A 17,944-nucleotide genomic window follows, 5' to 3' on the forward strand; every position below is an offset into this window, starting at 1 on the left:
GTGTTGTATTTGGTCTCTAGAATCACGTAAAAAAAGAATTTTTGAGATATCACTAAAAATACGAAAAACACCTATACTGCATAATTACCTAAAAAAATTTATAGGGGTGAGCCACTTTTGAGACGCACCAGGAATTTTATTCATTTTTTAAAAATAGTGGAAGAGGACGAAATAGACTAACCCTATCATTGTTGTTAACAAAATTTAAAGAAAAACTTGTGGGACGATTTCCAAAAATAGTTGCCCTATCCTGGATTATCTAGAAAAATTTTAGTATATTTATACTTACTGAAATTAAAATAATAAAATATGAATAAAAATGTAGAGACATAGAGATTTATTTTAGAAACGTTATCTGAGTTTTCAACTACAGTTTTGTTTTATACTAATGTTAAATTTTCATTTGAACAAAATATTTAAAAATCATTGCTTTACAAACATTTCAAACTAACCTATACAGTATTAGTGCACAAATTATACATAAACATGTTCACTAATATACATAAATTTAAATTTTTATTTGTACATCTGTTTTGCAATATCTCTGCCTCTTAGCAAATACATTTTTCGATATTCTAGTATGTTTATATATCTCTTTTTTTGAGAACAAACATATCTTGATGCTAAGCAATTAAAATATCATTTTTCTTTATCACTATTCCGTCTGAAAATAATTTTTTTTCGAAACAAAAAAAGTGGTTTTCATAATAATCTTGACACTGTTTCTTCATGATAAAAAATTATTTAAAAATGCTCGAATTTCATAAATTAATTATTAATTGCAAAATTATAAGAAATAATTTACTTCTGCATCCAGTAATTTTTTTCTATGTTTTGGTTTCCTGTCAGCTTTAGTCGGTTTTTTCTTCGACGTCCTACTCGTTTTTGACTTAGTAGTAGTGGTCGTTGTGTTACTACCAAACAATCCCCTATTTTCTGCCATTTGAATCATATATTTGTCATCCAAACGAACAATTTCCTATAAAAAAACGTATTTTTTATTCATTTTACAGTAATTACAATTGAATAAAATTTCTAAAAACGCAATATTAGCGATTCCATTAAGTGTTCAATATGACTGGCTTGAATTAGGGTTTATGAGTTGCTTTTTATTTATTTTTTCTGCCAATAACACGACTAGAAGAAGTTATTTATCGAAATACTATGTGACTTTTTGGTGAAAATGGTTTTAACAATTTTTAGTTAACAAATGTTCTTTTTACAAATACAACGTGTTGAAATATACCAATGCACCGCTTGGATATGGCAAAACCTTAAATATAAAAGTTAATAAAAATTATTAAAAAATGTGTTTCGATTAAGAAAAGAAATAGTATGGTTGCAGAAAAAAAAATAGGTTTCAAGGTGTCACCAGATGTCACACTTCTTTTTGAAAAAGTCAGAGACGAGGGTCAATTACCCTGTATACAGGCTGTCACAGAAATAATTACAAGTATTTTAACTGGTAGAATAGTTGGACCCCAGAAACTCGCCCATGAGGGATTTTTGCGAAAAAAAAGTTGAAAATGTTATATTTTTTTACATTTTCCGGAAAATATTGAAAAACTTTTGAGTGCCGCTGTTTAATTTCGGGAAATTTGTTTATAATGCTTTGAAAATGTTACCACCTCTTACGTTATCCACATTCTGTATGTTTTTCTTCTGCTATAAAATATAAGTTGACATTTTGAAATTTCGACAAAAAAACTTAAACTTTATTCATCGTAGATTTTTTAATCATTATAGATTACAATTAAGTATAGTGCAACATCTACTATTTTAAATACCTTTTTTTACAGAATAGTAAATTGGATTAATGAAACTCTTTTCTCTCAATAGTTATACCGTATAAATATTTTGATAGTGCTTACTCTTACACAAACACGTGCACACCCACATATCTATTAAGCTGAACATCACATGTTATAACTTTTAGCAGAATATTATTTTAACTTTTAGACATCAAACAATTCTACACAAACACATTATAAATTTTCTTTAAACAACTTTAAACGGCAAACTCATAATATAAATATTCCGAGATCGACATTCGACATTCCTCCTTCCATTCGATAACTTTAGGTTATCCAATTCATTTGAGATTTTACTCAAAATAGTAAACCTCTGACAAAATTAAAAGATAGGCAAATGTACGGTAAGCCTGTAAAAATACTTTTAATATTCAAATCGAAATATAAATTATTTTTAGTTGCTAATTACTTCGTTAGTCGTTTTTAATTTTTTCTAGTCAACGTGTCAACACTGGGCGTCGAATAAGCTGAGACTCTGGTAATTGCTTGGTATTTGCTGCTGATTATCGACTGCCGGCGCGGCGGTTCTTAAAATGTTGACATTATTTTTTTAATTTTCAAAGTTAAATAACTCGGTTATTATCAATTTATTTTAAAAACGGTAAAGAGAAAATATGTTTCTTTTAGCCAGATCTACCACCCCTTAAAATCTTTGCACTTATTTCTGGGACACCCTGCGTAGATTTTTTAATCATTATAGATTACAATTAAGTATAGTGCAACATCTACTATTTTAAATACCTTTTTTTACAGAATAGTAAATTGGATTAATAAAACTCTTTTCTCTCAATAGTTATACCGTATAAATATTTTGATAGTGCTTACTCTTACACAAACACGTGCACACCCACATATCTATTAAGCTGAACATCACATGTTATAACTTTTAGCAGAATATTATTTTAACTTTTAGACATCAAACAATTCTACACAAACACATTATAAATTTTCTTTAAACAACTTTAAACGGCAAACTCATAATATAAATATTCCAGATCGACATTCGACATTCCTCCTTCCATTCGATAACTTTAGGTTATCCAATTCATTTGAGATTTTACTCAAAATAGTAAACCTCTGACAAAATTAAAAGATAGGCAAATGTACGGTAAGCCTGTAAAAATACTTTTAATATTCAAATCGAAATATAAATTATTTTTAGTTGCTAATTACTTCGTTAGTCGTTTTAATTTTTTCTAGTCAACGTGTCAACACTGGGCGTCGAATAAGCTGAGACTCTGGTAATTGCTTGGTATTTGCTGCTGATTATCGACTGCCGGCGCGGCGGTTCTTAAAATGTTGACATTATTTTTTTAATTTTCAAAGTTAAATAACTCGGTTATTATCAATTTATTTTAAAAACGGTAAAGAGAAAATATGTTTCTTTTAGCCAGATCTACCACCCCTTAAAATCTTTGCACTTATTTCTGGGACACCCTGCATTGTAGTGTTAAATTTTCATAATTTCTATGGATATGATGGCTCATTTATATTTTTTAATCAAAGGTCTAATATAGATTTGTTGGAAAATGTAATATTACTACAACAAACTACACAATTTACAATCAAAATATAGAGAGTTTTTTTATTTTGATTGATTTTTAAACATACAACTTACTTTTCTTTGTATAAGTGCTAAATAGCATCCTTCTTTCTTTACATTAATGCAGGAATTTTCATTAGGACATAAGCTGGGCAAATCTGGATTGATAAAAATATCCGTATCTGGAATCTATAAGTAAACTATATAAATAATACTAAAATTAAAATACAGATTTATTAGAATGTTACTTGAAGATTATCGAGCAATCTTTCCTTAAAATCAACTGTAAGTTTGGACGCTACAGAATCGATGGAAGTTCGTTTGGTTTGGTTTGGTTTATCGCCACTCTCTGAAATAGTCTTCTCGTTGTTGTTTATCTCTTTAATTTCCTAAAAATAAAAAACGCACATAAATTTAAGCAAAAACTATAACTTGTCTATCAAAAGAATATCTCTCTCTATATGTAAAAAAAACTACAGCATTAAAAGAATTATAATTTAACGTATTTTATAATGGTGACTAATTATTATGGAAAATATTTTTTTTCTTAACTATTCTTAATTCGCATACAGTCTGTTGCATTGCCGACCTGGACATAGGAAATCCCATGTAAATTTAAAAAATGGTGAATAAGTTTTCCCCATTTTATTTTATAGAAAAAATTATTTGAAACTTTTTAAAAAACTCCTTAAAATGAAGCAAATTGTTCACTTTGAATGATTTATACGAATTTATTCGTTCTTGAGCTACGAGAGATACAAAAATACTAAATTAATCAAAAAAAATTATACGGTCCTGATTAAAATAACAAAGGTGTGACCTTCAAATTCAATCTTTTAATGCTAAATTGACTTTATTGTTGCCAAAAATAAATTTAAAAGAAATAATTTTTAAGGTCATATTGATTTTATATGTGATAAATATAACTTGTAAATATGAATAACACAAACAACTAAAGAAAAAAATAGTTTAGTGGTTATGTATTATGGAGGAAAAAATCTACAGGCTGTAAAGGATTTATTTTCTGTACATTTTCAAAATATGCTCGACTTAATAAATATTAGAGGATTCCAACCCGAACAGTTATTAAAAAATGTAAATTAAAAAAGAAGATTAATATTGATGAGGAACATGGAGAAACAATAAATAAATGAAAATTAATTAAATATCGTAGTTACATCTCTACAAGTGGAATCTGAAAACCAAGTAAGTACCAGAATACTTGGAGAAATAGTCAAAAAACATCGTTCCACTGCTTGGCGAATTTGAAGAAGCATAATTTTAAGTCATTTAAATATTCCGAACACCAAGAATTATTGGACGATTATCCATTTTTTAATTATTAGCAGGTACTCTTAATTTTCAATTAGTTCAATAAATACATTTTCTTTTAAAGCAGTGTGTTTACTCGTCTACGAAATATATTTGATTTTTAAAAAATTCTCGTATCTTTACGTACTCTGTTTTTGTAATTTTTCATAGATAATATAACCCTTATAATATAAACAAGGATATAACTGAAAATATTTTTGACAGATCTCTGTAGAAGAAAACCATAATAGATTTATCATATTGTGACATAACTTGATGACGTGATTGTTATGTTTGTTTTATCAGGACCGCATTATTTTAAATTTTTGATTTAATATTTTTGTATCTCTCATAACTCAAGAACGAATCCGTATAAACCATTCAAAATGAACGATTTGCTTCATTTTATGTAGTTCTTTAAAAAGTTTCAAATATATTTTTCTGTACAATAAGATGGGGAAAACTTATTCATCATTTTTAAAATTTACATGGGATGTCCAGGTGGGCGATGCAACACACGGTACACAGTATACCGGGTGCGTCTCAAAAGTGACTCACCCCGATAATTTTCTTATTTTTTGAGATAAAAAACCGAGATTTGGTGTGTTAGTATATGCCATAAATTAGGATTGATTGACGTATTCCATTATTGTTTTCGGTCACTTCCTGCTTCACCGGAAATGACTACAACTTTTGATTTTTAAATGGCACCCTCGGTATTTTGTTACTTTATTCGATAGAAAATGACACTCTGAATAGAATTACATATCATATGTCAACTTTTGACAGTTTTGAGTATGGTTTATTTGATATTGCAACATGCGATTCATAACGACTCTCGTTAATTTTTCAAATTTCGTTTTTTTATCTGAAAAAATAAAAAAGTTATAGGAGTGAGTCACTTTCGAGACGCACCCGGTGTATAATTTAAAACGTTATCTTACAAAACTTAATTAGTTTGTTTACCATTGAAATTGTTTCATCGGCTTGAAAATCCGACAGGCAAAATTTTCCTTGAAGCGTGGCGTGTTGTAATTTGGCTAATTTGTTGACGTCCCTTAAGGTATTGTTGACCATATCCTCGTTCTCTTTTTCTAATTCAGAATGTGTTTCGTATAAAACAAACTGGATCTAAAAAATAAACAATATGCTTTGACATCTTCGGTCAATACCAAAAACAAATTATCGACCTTATGTTTTCTACGAAATTTAATACCATTAGAGTGTTTTTAGGTTAAAATGTTTAAGTAATTAGGAAAAGTGTTTAGCAGAGGGTTTTGCGGTGATGAATTTATTTTTTGTTTAACAATCCTATTTCGTATACAGGGTGTTTCAAAACAAATGCGAAAAACTTTAGGGGGTAATTCCTTATTCAAAATAAAGGGTAGTTTGCTGTATAAACGTTGGGTCTAAAGTCAACCATTAGGGAGATATCGCGGTACAAAGATGGCGGAAAAATAATGTTTTTATTTTTTATCTTGAAAACGAAAAGAGATAGACTAATGAAATTTTATGGAAGCATTACTGTTATGAAAACACACTTTCAGGTAATTTTTTTACTTTTTTAAAATGAGTGTAAGGGGTTGAAATAAATTAACCCTATCATTCTTGTTAACGAAATTTAAAGAAAAATCTTATCAAACACATGCAAATGCTTTAATTTGGATAGTTTAGTTTGTTTAGAAACTTTTTTACCTCTTGTGTTTTTTTGATAAAACTCACCGATTGGAAATTAAAAAATAAAATGTAAAGGACATGTAACATGTCAGGACAAAAAACATTTTTATATTAAGAATCTAGTGATAATAACGATGATAATAATCATCTAGATAATAACGTAGTGCAGTAGAGTAATGTCAAATAAAATAATATTAGGAACATCCTAAAAAGTAACAGAGGCCGACTAGATTTTTTCGTAAAAAAATTACAGCAGCCCACTAGATTCTTTATCAGAAAATGTTTTTTCTTCCTGACATGTAATGCTTCACATTTTATTTTTTAATTTCAAATCGGTGAGTTTTATCAAAAAAATACAAGAGATAAAAAAGTTTCTAAGCAAACTAAACTATCAAAATTAATTTTTTTGCATGTGTTTGATAAGATTTTTCTTTAAATTTCGTTAACAAGAATGATAGGGGTAGTTTATTTCAACCCCTTCCACTCATTTTAAAAAAGTAAAAAAATTACCTGAAAGTGTGTTTTCGTAACAGTAATGCTTCCATAAAATTTTATTAGTCTATCTCTTTTCGTTTTCAAGATAAAAAATAAAAACATTATTTTTCCGCCATCTTTGTACCGCAATATCTCCCTAATGGTTGACTTTTGACCTAACGTTTATGAAGCAAACTACCCTTTATTTTGAACAAGGAATCACCCCCTGAAGTTTTTGACTTGTTTTAAAACACCCTGTATATGTTTTATGCAAAAAACATTTAATTTTCTATTGATGCATACAAAAAAATAATTACAATTTATTATAATCGAGAATATTATTGCCTTTTTGCTATAGTATTATTTTTTATTTCAGTAATAAATAATACTATACTGCTGAAAAATTTGGTGCTCACACACGGCAAAATGCTATGTTTAGCTTGATAAAAATCGAAATTACAAATATTTTTTTGTATGTTCATCCACTCACTGTTATTCTTATTAAATCCGTGGACCTAATTTTAAATATTATAATTTTTTCCGAGCAACTATAACGGTGCTCATTTTGCTAACACTTTCTGGGGAGAGCGTTAGCTTTGCACAAACGTGGAGCGCGAAAGAGTGTCATTTACACCCAGCACAACCATTTGAAAATTGAAGACATGTAGTACAGTTAAATAGTATCAATATAATAAATTTGAACTGTTTTGAATGTGGATAAAATATATTTTAAACACACTATTTTGTGTTTATTTTTTTTATAATTTTGTTTTCATAATGAGTTATAGTAATGAGTTCCACGGTGTTCCGCTTTTAATTTATCAAAATTAAAATCCCTAATGTATGTTGATTCAGGTATAAAAAAGTCAGCTTTCCCAAATTTGCCTTTTTTTTAAATAGCCCTTTATTTGCAGGGAGAATTTGCATTGATTTCTATATCAGTCCTGTAATATGAAGAAAGGATTTTTTAGTTTTAAGAAGACAGATATTCTAAATTATGAATTTCTAAGTTTATTACAAACTTTTTTCATCAGTCGTCATTTCCAAGCCAATTTGACAACAAGAGAGGTATAATAATTGTTATTTTATGTAAGTCAGCAATGTTTTTAAAAATTTCTTCACAACATTTCTATTTTTCAACACATTATTAACTCAAAACTGATCAGGGTCTTGCAACCGTCCGTCTAATCTCTACAGGTTCTTAATAATGGACTTCATCATGGATTTCATCAGCAAAAAATAATTAAAAATTCAAATTGATGTCCTGAAAATCTAATAACACTAGAGGCTTGCTACAATTAATTGATTTATAACGTATGATCGAAATAAATCAAGCCGAATTGGTTTGCAAATGACGATAGTTAAGATTTCCCATATAATTTTGCATATAAAATGATAACGATCTTTATTTCCAAGCCATCTCATCACTTACTTTATTATAATTGGGGATATACTATAAGATGCGGCTCATTCGAAGAAGCAGTGGAAATTTTGACGGCTGATCTCAGGAAGTTAGGGAAATATTTCGGGAAATAGAGTCCAACCAAACGCTAGCAAAACAGAACTATCCTGCTTTCACCTGAATAACAAACTCGCAAATAGAGAACTCAGTGTCCAGTTTGAACACTACTCTCAAACATAATAAAAACCCAAAGTACCTAGGTGTTACACTCGTTAGAACACTTTCGTTTAAAGAGCATTTATCAAAAACAGCAGAGAAGCTGAAAACAAGAAACAATATAATACAAAAATTGTGTGGACTCTAAGCTCGTCAGCTCTGAGTCTTGTCTACTCAGCTGCCGAATACCGTGCTTCGGTTTGGCTCAATAGCCCACATGTCCACAAAATAAGCACAGCTCAATAATACAATGAGAATGATCGCTGATGTTATTAAATCCACAAACACAGAATGGCTCCCAGTACTGAGTCACATCTCACCCCCAAGTCTGCGCCGCATAAACGCTCTGTACAGAGAGTTTAAAAAGATATTGTACAACAGAGAACTACCGATCCATACAGACATCGAGGATGCTAACCACAACCGCCTCCGATCCAGAAATCCACCCACCAAGGCCGCACTAAATGCAATTCATGACGAATGGAGCGTCACCGACGCTTGGTATCAGGAATGGACGTCAAAACAAAACTATGACATGCCATGCATCACCAACTCACCATCAGGTTTCGACTTACCAAGGAAAACCTGGTGCACGCTAAACAGAATTAGCCCGTGGTTACATTGGATGCGTGTCATTGTACGTTTTTTTTGGTCGTACATGCTCGGACGTGCACGCAGCAAAAATCAAACAAATACCATCTACTCAGGCGGTTACACTGCATCGGAGTGTGCGCGTCCGTGCACGTACGTCAATTTCCGTTGGTCGGATGAAAACAAACTGGTTTGTTTTTTTAATAAGTGCACGTCCGAGCGTTCAAATTTTGTTTCTCTGATCCCAATACATCCTCGAAAAATTTGAATATTTTTGAATACCAGGTTTAATTTTATTTGGGATATATTAATGTTGATGGAGACATTCTAAAATAATCAAAAAATTGGACCAGTTGCTGTCTTAATTCACTAAATGTTTTACATATTTATTTTCTTCTCCTCTTCTTGCGTATAAATCATTTACCCAACATTTTCTTCTTTTCATGAGTATAGTTATTTTAACATTATGTTCTCACACAATAACAAAGTAGTGGCGCTCGATTTGACAAACTCGACACACAAGACACCATGAACGCGCATCTAATGTAACCACTATAATAAAATAGTCGTACGAGTAAATTCCGTCAGAGCTCGCACGTATAAAAAAACGCACGGACCCGTGTCCAATGTAACCGCGGGCTTAGAACTCATCATCATCGTCGGCGTCAGCATCATCGGCGTCAAATATATCGTGGAGTAATCCCTGAAACGGCTTATAACGGCAGACCAGATTTCCTATTGGCAACTCCAGAATCAATACATTATTATTATATAAATTTGTTAAATGTTCGTTAAATAAATAAATAAATATTATAAATTTGATAATCGGAAATTACACGGGATGTTTATTACACAGTATCTGTACTTAACCCTTATAAAAGGTATTTCTTTTATAGAATCTACAATCTACAAATGCCCGACGTACTGTTGCATCACCTTGTACAACCATATATAGATGCCATTACACGGCGTGTGGAGCGCCGATCCACGCTCAAGGCGCGTGGAGCGCCGCGCCAAGGCGCGCCAAGACGCGCCTCGCTGTGCGGCGGATGGTAATTCTAGCGGGACAAAACATCAGGAGCGATGTTTGGGACTTAAAATCTAAGAACGTAGCAAATGGCTTAATATATGTATAGCACCCATATGAGTTAAATTTATTTATTTATTAACAACTTAATTTATTAATAAATAAATAAATACAAGATAATAAAACTATTATATTATACGTACGTGACACACAAAAACCGTACTGTAAACTATTGCTAAATAAATAAAATTATGTTATCAGGTAAATACTTAAAAAAAATATTTTAGCAGTTATTTTTTTATTATTATGTGATCTTGTGAAACCCTGTATATTTTATTTTAAGAAATTCTCTTTGATTTAAAAATAAATAAAATAGTTATTTTAATTTTATTTTTAAGACTCTGTAATTGTAAATTCATATATAGTAAGTATCTAAGAAAATTTTTAAAACTTTTATTAAAACTAGTAATAATCATTTAGTTTTTATTAGAAATTATGAGAAATTAAAACAGGCTTTTGCATATAGTCATGCTTTATTTAACTAGAACATCATTTGAATGTTTTTGTCTTGAGAAAAATTGCCGAACTGACTATCGGTGTCATTCATTGATTTTTTAACCTCAGTGTCTTTCGATGGAGTTTCAGTTAAGGTTTCAACGATTACAACAGCATCCCTACTCCCACTAGCCCTAAAGCTCATAGTACTTGCAAAACCTAATTCTTCTTTTCAATTCTCTTCAATTAACCCTTTAATGAGTCTTTGTTTCGTTATTATACTAGCCAATTGAAACTTTTGGGCGTCCACCTGTTAAGCTTGAACTCTAAAAAAACAAGGGAAAGTGATCGTAGATGGGTCTTAACACCTTTCTTTTCTTCGTTACTAAGAGAGTTGGGATCTAAAAATTGCATTACGATATCCCACAACCACAAAACGATCAAGAGATGATGTTGGTTTTAAAACACCTTTTTACATACCTTTGGCAATCTCCAACATAATTTAGTTTTGAAATAGAATGTATGCACTTGTAAATATTTTGTTTTCGTATGACCTCTACCTGGCTGAGCAGAAAACGATCAAATTTGGTTGATAAAAATGTATACGACCAAAAAATAATTCATGCATTTTTATATCAGTTGGAATGAACACTATTTATTCTTATTAGTACACATTTTTTGGCTTATTTTTACAAACGAAACGGTTTTGTCCCGCTATACTTATCATCCACCGTACTGTGCGCCGTTGGGACGACCGACCGGCAGGCAGATACAAAAAATGCATTATATAACTTTTTAACATACAGATTATCGATTTAAATTGGGTTTAAATTAATACAATGGAATAATTTATTCTCCAACTTTATTTTCAGTGCAATTTATTAAGATAACAGAGTGGAAAGCAAAATCATCTGGTTAAATTAAATTAAATAAGATAATAATACTTTTTTAAACCAGGTATATTTATGTTCAAAAGTTAAATAATTATTTTTTTACCTTAATTATCCTTAATTATAAAAATAGTTAGAGTATATCGTATTTTCAGAAAGCCATAACAAGGCAAATAAAATAAAAAAAATAATACACTGGGTGTCATTTACAAATAGAAGTCAGATTTCGAAAATGAGATTTACAAGCGAAACTAGTTAATGTTACTGGATTCTATATAAAAACTCAACGAGACTAAGTTTTCACCTTTTCGATAAGTTAACCAATATACGATGGGATCGAAAAATGCAACATTTTAAAATTCTCCCTGTACTTTAGGAACTAAAAAGACTAGGACAACTCTTGTAGCATCTTTGGTTTCATAAAAAGTAGCATAGTGATGTGAAAACCGCATCTTTAGAAGTATAAAATGCAATAAACATTATTAAAAAATACAGTAATTATTACTCATCCATACATAAGTCACCTCAGCAAAATTTATCTAGTGTTCATTACCCTTTATATAACATTTAGAATAAATAATAATAATTATTTTAAACAATAACATGGTAGGGTATATTGGTATACCCATAAGATATTAAATATCTTTGGTATACCCTGTATTTTCAGTAAAATTTTCCACCTAATTAATATGATATTTATAGATTTCTGTAAGCGAATATCAAATTATGCATTTTCACATTAAATAGAGATATTAAAATAAGTTATGTAACAATTAAATTTAACTAAATTCAAAAAATTACTGGCGAAAATTGTTCGCGGCGCGTTTGCTTTGGAGTGTGCAGTTTACCGCCAGTCGACGGGAACGACACACGGCGTGTGGAGCGGCAGTTCACGGTTCAGGCGCGTCCTGGCGCGGGATTCCACACTCCGTGTAACTGCTCATATACCAGGCCCGTGGCCCGAAAATCGGCGCGCCGACCCAATCACACGGAGCGTAGAGCATGCGTAGAGCGGCAGTCGACGGTCCAGGCGCGGCGCTCCACGCGCCGTGTAATGGCACCTTATGAATTATGAAACCAGACAAAACGTTCAAGTGTTATTTATAAATAAACATATACATAATGGGCTTATATTGACTTTCATTGTTTAATAACGATAATGTTTAATCGATGACAATATAACAAGGGAGCAAATGTTGCAACTTTATAACATCATTTGCTAATTCACTTTGTACATTTTATTTGTATATCTTTAAACATTAAGTGGTTCTACATGTGTGGTAACGTAAAGACAGACAATACTTCTAAGATTATTTCATATTTTAAAATTATTTCTGAGATAATTTTTATCTGTCTTGTTAAAAATAAACCTTATTAAATTTACAAAACGGGTTTTTACAAAAGTCAAGTTCTTTTGTAATCGAATTTTTTAAAAAAAGTTGTTTTATTTTTTCAAGATATTTGTGGAATTTTTAGGTCCTATTAGACCAAAACAATAATATAGGTACATAAAATCTTGGTAATCTCAATGTAAATCAGAATGTTTAAGAACTGTTTCTATTTTTATTTTACATAAAAAGTAATATATAAAGTAATATATAAAAAAACACAGTAAAAATATACGAAGTACGAAGTAACTAAAACCAATAATTTGAAAGACATTGAACAAAAGAAATAACATTGAAAGATTATTTTTGTTCCATTGGGAAATATTGTGAATATTTGCAATGTTATTTATTTACCCCCTTTTTTACTTTTTTGTAAGAAACTCAAATCCTTTACTGTTTTTATTACTACCCATACCCCTTAGAAGAATAGAATAATCACCTTCCGTAACAAATATACAATAAAATCAAAAATATTTATGATTAAGAGTCCATTTTACTAGTCCGAAAATGTAGCAAAATAAGCGTTCGGCATTTAACGTTTTATCTAAAACTGGCTAGGTATTTTTACACAAATGAAGAAGGAAATTAAAGATAAAGGATTATACTATATCCGTATTGTAGAATATTTTTAAACAACTTCTTTATTCTTAAGATTTTGATGGTCAGACATCAACAAAATATTCCTTATGTTTGGACTAAATTTTCTCGAATAAAAAAGTAAAAAGGTAAATAAAAAATTGCTCGCTAGTTTATGGCAAATGCTGAAGCTCTGCAAACCTTAATCAAAGCACGTGTGTTTGGAATTTTGGGTGTGACTTTACACGACAGGATCGGCCTGTGGACACAAATTACCTATAACAGATGCGAAAGAACACCGAATTACGCGTTCAGGTTTCTGCGACCTTCAGAAAGAGTTCATAGACAATCCGCATCAATGTATAGTTTGGGTTATTATTTATTTGGGTGAAAATAATCTGCACCAATATGTTATCGAGGCATATAATCTCACAGTAATTTAATAGATTGCTCGTCATATTATATCAGTTCGTAGGAGATTAGGAAAAAAAAGGTATTTATAGTATAAAAAATTATTTTTTTTAACAAAATTTAATTAAAGATGTGACAAAATAGTTACTTTTCTATTGGTTCTATCGGACTTTTTTGACTATATAAATCTTTATTTGTAAACTTTAATGCATAAAATACAGTAAAGACTCGATAATCCGGATCAATTAAAGCACATGTTAACCCGGATTAATAAAAAATCCGGATTATCGCGATTTGCATTTTTTATAGACATATATTTAAAAAAACGAATAAAATAAAACATTTTTATTAGCAGAACCTTCAACAAATATAATTTAAGTAAGAATAAGTATATTCTATAACAAAACTCGTTGTGAATTCGTGTTACATCGTTGTGAATTCGTGTTACTCGTGTTACATCCTATAGATACCAAAGTATAAAATACATACTACATTATTTAAAATAATCAGAGATTTTACTTTGTTTTTTAAGTGCATTAACTGAAGAATGCTTAACTATAGCTTCCTCTTGTATATTTTTTAAGACAAGAATATCGTTAATACTAAGATGATTCTCTTCAGCCCTCTGCAATCCCAGTGTAAACATTTTTATTGCATCAACGTGCTTGATTTTTTTTTGACTGGATATAGATTTCTTCATCGCTGGTCTCGTCGGCGTCGTCTATAACTTCATGTTCGAGATTCACCATCCTCTACGATATTTTCAGAGTTTTCAACCCATTGATTCATTTCAGCATTTGTATGAATCTCTCCATCAATTTGCATCAACATGTTTAAAATGTCTTGGTAGCCATGTTTTACTTGCTGCAATTTCTTTTGCAACTGGCAATCCTCTACGATATTTTCAGAGTTTTCAACCCATTGATTCATTTCAGCATTTGTATGAATCTCTCCATCAATTTGCATCAACATGTTTAAAATGTCTTGGTAGCCATGTTTTACTTGCTGCAATTTCTTTTGCAACTGGCTAGGGGAATGAGATCATCAGGGTCATAATCTGGTAAATTTCCTGATAAAAGTTTTTCTAAAGAGGTCGTTCTAACTTTCCATGAATTATGGAATAAACAAACTGCATCCATAAGATCAATTTGCTTAATGCATTTACCAATATCATTCCCGTCTTAAGTTGCGAAAGGATATGGGCTAAAAGACCTTTTCGGTAGTTTAGCTTTGTTAATCTGATCGCATTTTGATCCGGCCGTCAAATTATTACGATATAAATGAATTACCGCTTCGAGAAAACGCGTTAAAACAAGTTAGAACCACAAATTCGGATTACCGAATCAAACGAAATCCGGATTACAAGATACATAGCAAGGAATCCGAATTAGCGCTCTTCGGATTATCGAGTTTTTACTGTATTTTCAATTTAATAAATAATTTAATGATGTAAATAAGAGGAAATTTATCACATGGGTGGTAAAATTCTATAGTTTTCATTTTATCAAACAGCCTCTGAATGTTTTCTTCAGTGCGAAACTCGTCAAAATTTAATATAAATAATTTTTCCAGCCTGTAAATAAAATGAACAAATTTTTCCACTTTCATGATCAAAGGCAAATGATCAAAGGAAAATGGGTAAATAATTTCGAGTTATCCAGAGATTCGGATTCTTTTGCAAATTTTAGACAAATATCACATTGATGTATTTGAAGACCCTTTTTAATGATGTAGTCAAACATAATTAAAGGCATTTTGAGTTGAAAACATTTCTCAGAGGCTGTTTGATATAATGAGAACTCTAGAATTTGACCATCCATGTGAGAAATTTCCTCTTATTTACATCATTAAATGATTTATTAGATTGAAAATATTTGATGTATTAAAGTTTACAAATAAAGATTTATATAGTCGAAAAAAGTCCGATAGAACGGATAGAACCAATAGAAAGGTAACTATTTTGTCACATTTTTAATTAAATTTTGTTAAATAAATTAATTTTTTATACTATAAATATCTTTTTTTTTCCTTATAAATAAACACATTTATATCCCATTTTAAATGAGATATACAAATTACCAAAACTTGGAAATAACAGTTCAAAAGTTCAACAAAAATCCTACACGCGTTTTTAAAAAGAAACATATAACCACGCACTATGGCACTCCAGCAAGCGAAGACGACACAACAAGGGTTTCCGGACTAAACGACTGGTGTATTTACACCACTCAGTAGGCGTGTCGGGTTTGCCGAACGGTTTCCGATGCAGTCGCTTTCTTTCGCATCTGTTATAGGTAATTTGTGCTGCGGATCTCTGAAATATAATCATGAAATATAATAATAATATAATAGCTCCCGTATATAGCGTTTAACGCCTTGGGAGTAACAGCTTGCCATGCTAGAGCTGTTCGGTATACAAGGAAGGTAATATGGCTAGCACTACGCTTCAATCGCCTATTATTACCTCAGGATTGTGAATCCCAAGTACTCATTTAAGGCTGAGTCGACCTAGGTACCCAAACTATATTTATTTTTATTAAAATAAAAAAAATATTTTTATTTTAATAAAAATAGTCGGCTGATGAAATGCCGGGTGTAGGAATCGAACCCACACCTTGAGATTGGTAGACGAGAGCCTGTACCTCAACGCCATGCCACCGGGCACCTTTAAACAATAATTAATATAATTATACCTCTAATCATGAAATATAATATACATTATTTCCTTCGGCCACACACCCGCTTTACCCGACCCCTGAGAGCAACCCAAACAGTACAGCGTAATAGACTCTTAAACGGGCTTTGTATCATAAGAGATAAATAGTTATTGTTATGAGAAATTACATTAGAAATGTTCAACTGTTAAAGTCAAAGTTCGCTTGATATTGTAATACTTGCATTCACCACAAATCGTTAACGTGTAACAAATACATGTATAATAACTGAAAAATTTGACATTAAGTACCTGAGGTCTTGACATAGCAAATCTCAATGTTCTTCTTTGTTCTTCTAAAATGCTAATAACTCGTTCTTTAGCATCTTTGGTTTCTTCAGATTCCGTTAATATTTCTAACATGGATAAATCTCCACCCCTACTACAGACCTACAGAATATAAAATATAAGACGAACTTATGTGTAATGTAGATATACGTAATATTTAAAAAATGTTATATTCTTACTAAATCTATTGGATCTGTTACTGCTGAATAACTATTTGGAGGTGTTGCGAACACGGCAACCACTTCTTCCATGTAAGTTGCGTCAGGTGGTAGATCGATAAGACGATCGGAAAATATAGTAATGTTTTTGACTCCTAATTCAGTGAAGTAACATTCGTACTCTGGTTTTCTAAAACAAATATATCATCTTTGGAAATATACTATTATAGTTATTGAATGTAATAAGGCTGATAAACAACAAATAACGGCTGGGCTGAAGTTTGTGATCCGAGGCGATAGCCGAGGATCATAAGCAGCCAAGGCTGTTATTTGTTATCGGCCAAAGTTAAGGTTCTCTAGATTTTCATCATAATTGCAGATTTTAGAGCAATAAACACTACTATTTAATAAATAAATTTTATTGAACAATAACACAAGTAAGGGATAAAAATATTATAATGTCTTATACCAAAATTCATTTTTCATGATAATGAACATGGAAACTAAAAGTGCACTTGTTGTTCTTAGAAATCTGTAATCCCTCCCAGGGATTTACAGATTATATAGAAGAAGATGATGCTAATGAAGAATGGCAAATATTTGTATCCACTAAAGACACATTATTTTGGAGCTATCATGAAAAATTTGATTTGTTATTTTCATACTTTGAAAGTCCAGATTTTTCTATGTAAGTTTCTGCCACTGTTGAAGACTCCCATCCTCCTAGCTCCTTTAGCTATAGTAAATCACCACCATTCTCGGCGAGCATGGTTGCTGATGATCTACGAGATGAATGCCCTGTATAACGTTCTTGATTCTCCAAGTTCAAAAAATTTTGCAATTTTCAGGTACTGCCCTGATGGTATGTATACCGACGATTTGTTTAACACACTTGCCTTTCTTGTAACCAATGAAAAATTTTTGATTGTCAAAGTTACGAGAATACGTGTAACTGGAACGGGAAGTACAACAG

The 17,944-nt window shown here is 30.9% G+C and overlaps 1 protein-coding gene across 1 annotated transcript in view; it reads right to left on the reverse strand.

The window, feature by feature from the left end:
- The window catches only part of LOC115887256, a gene marked incomplete in the record, with an annotated part of 54,290 nt that overhangs the window by 18,175 nt on the left and 18,171 nt on the right, over positions 1-17,944 (reverse strand). Inside the window, 6 exon segments of the mRNA XM_030906637.1 lie at positions 806-979; positions 3,430-3,543; positions 3,603-3,743; positions 5,632-5,796; positions 16,778-16,915; positions 16,993-17,161. Of these exon segments, the coding sequence (XP_030762497.1) occupies positions 806-979; positions 3,430-3,543; positions 3,603-3,743; positions 5,632-5,796; positions 16,778-16,915; positions 16,993-17,161 (901 nt within the window).

This window comes from Sitophilus oryzae, unplaced genomic scaffold (genome assembly GCF_002938485.1).
Source record: "Sitophilus oryzae breed Bouriz unplaced genomic scaffold, Soryzae_2.0 scaffold_557_pilon_pilon, whole genome shotgun sequence".
In the NCBI taxonomy this organism is placed as follows: domain Eukaryota; kingdom Metazoa; phylum Arthropoda; class Insecta; order Coleoptera; family Curculionidae; genus Sitophilus; species Sitophilus oryzae.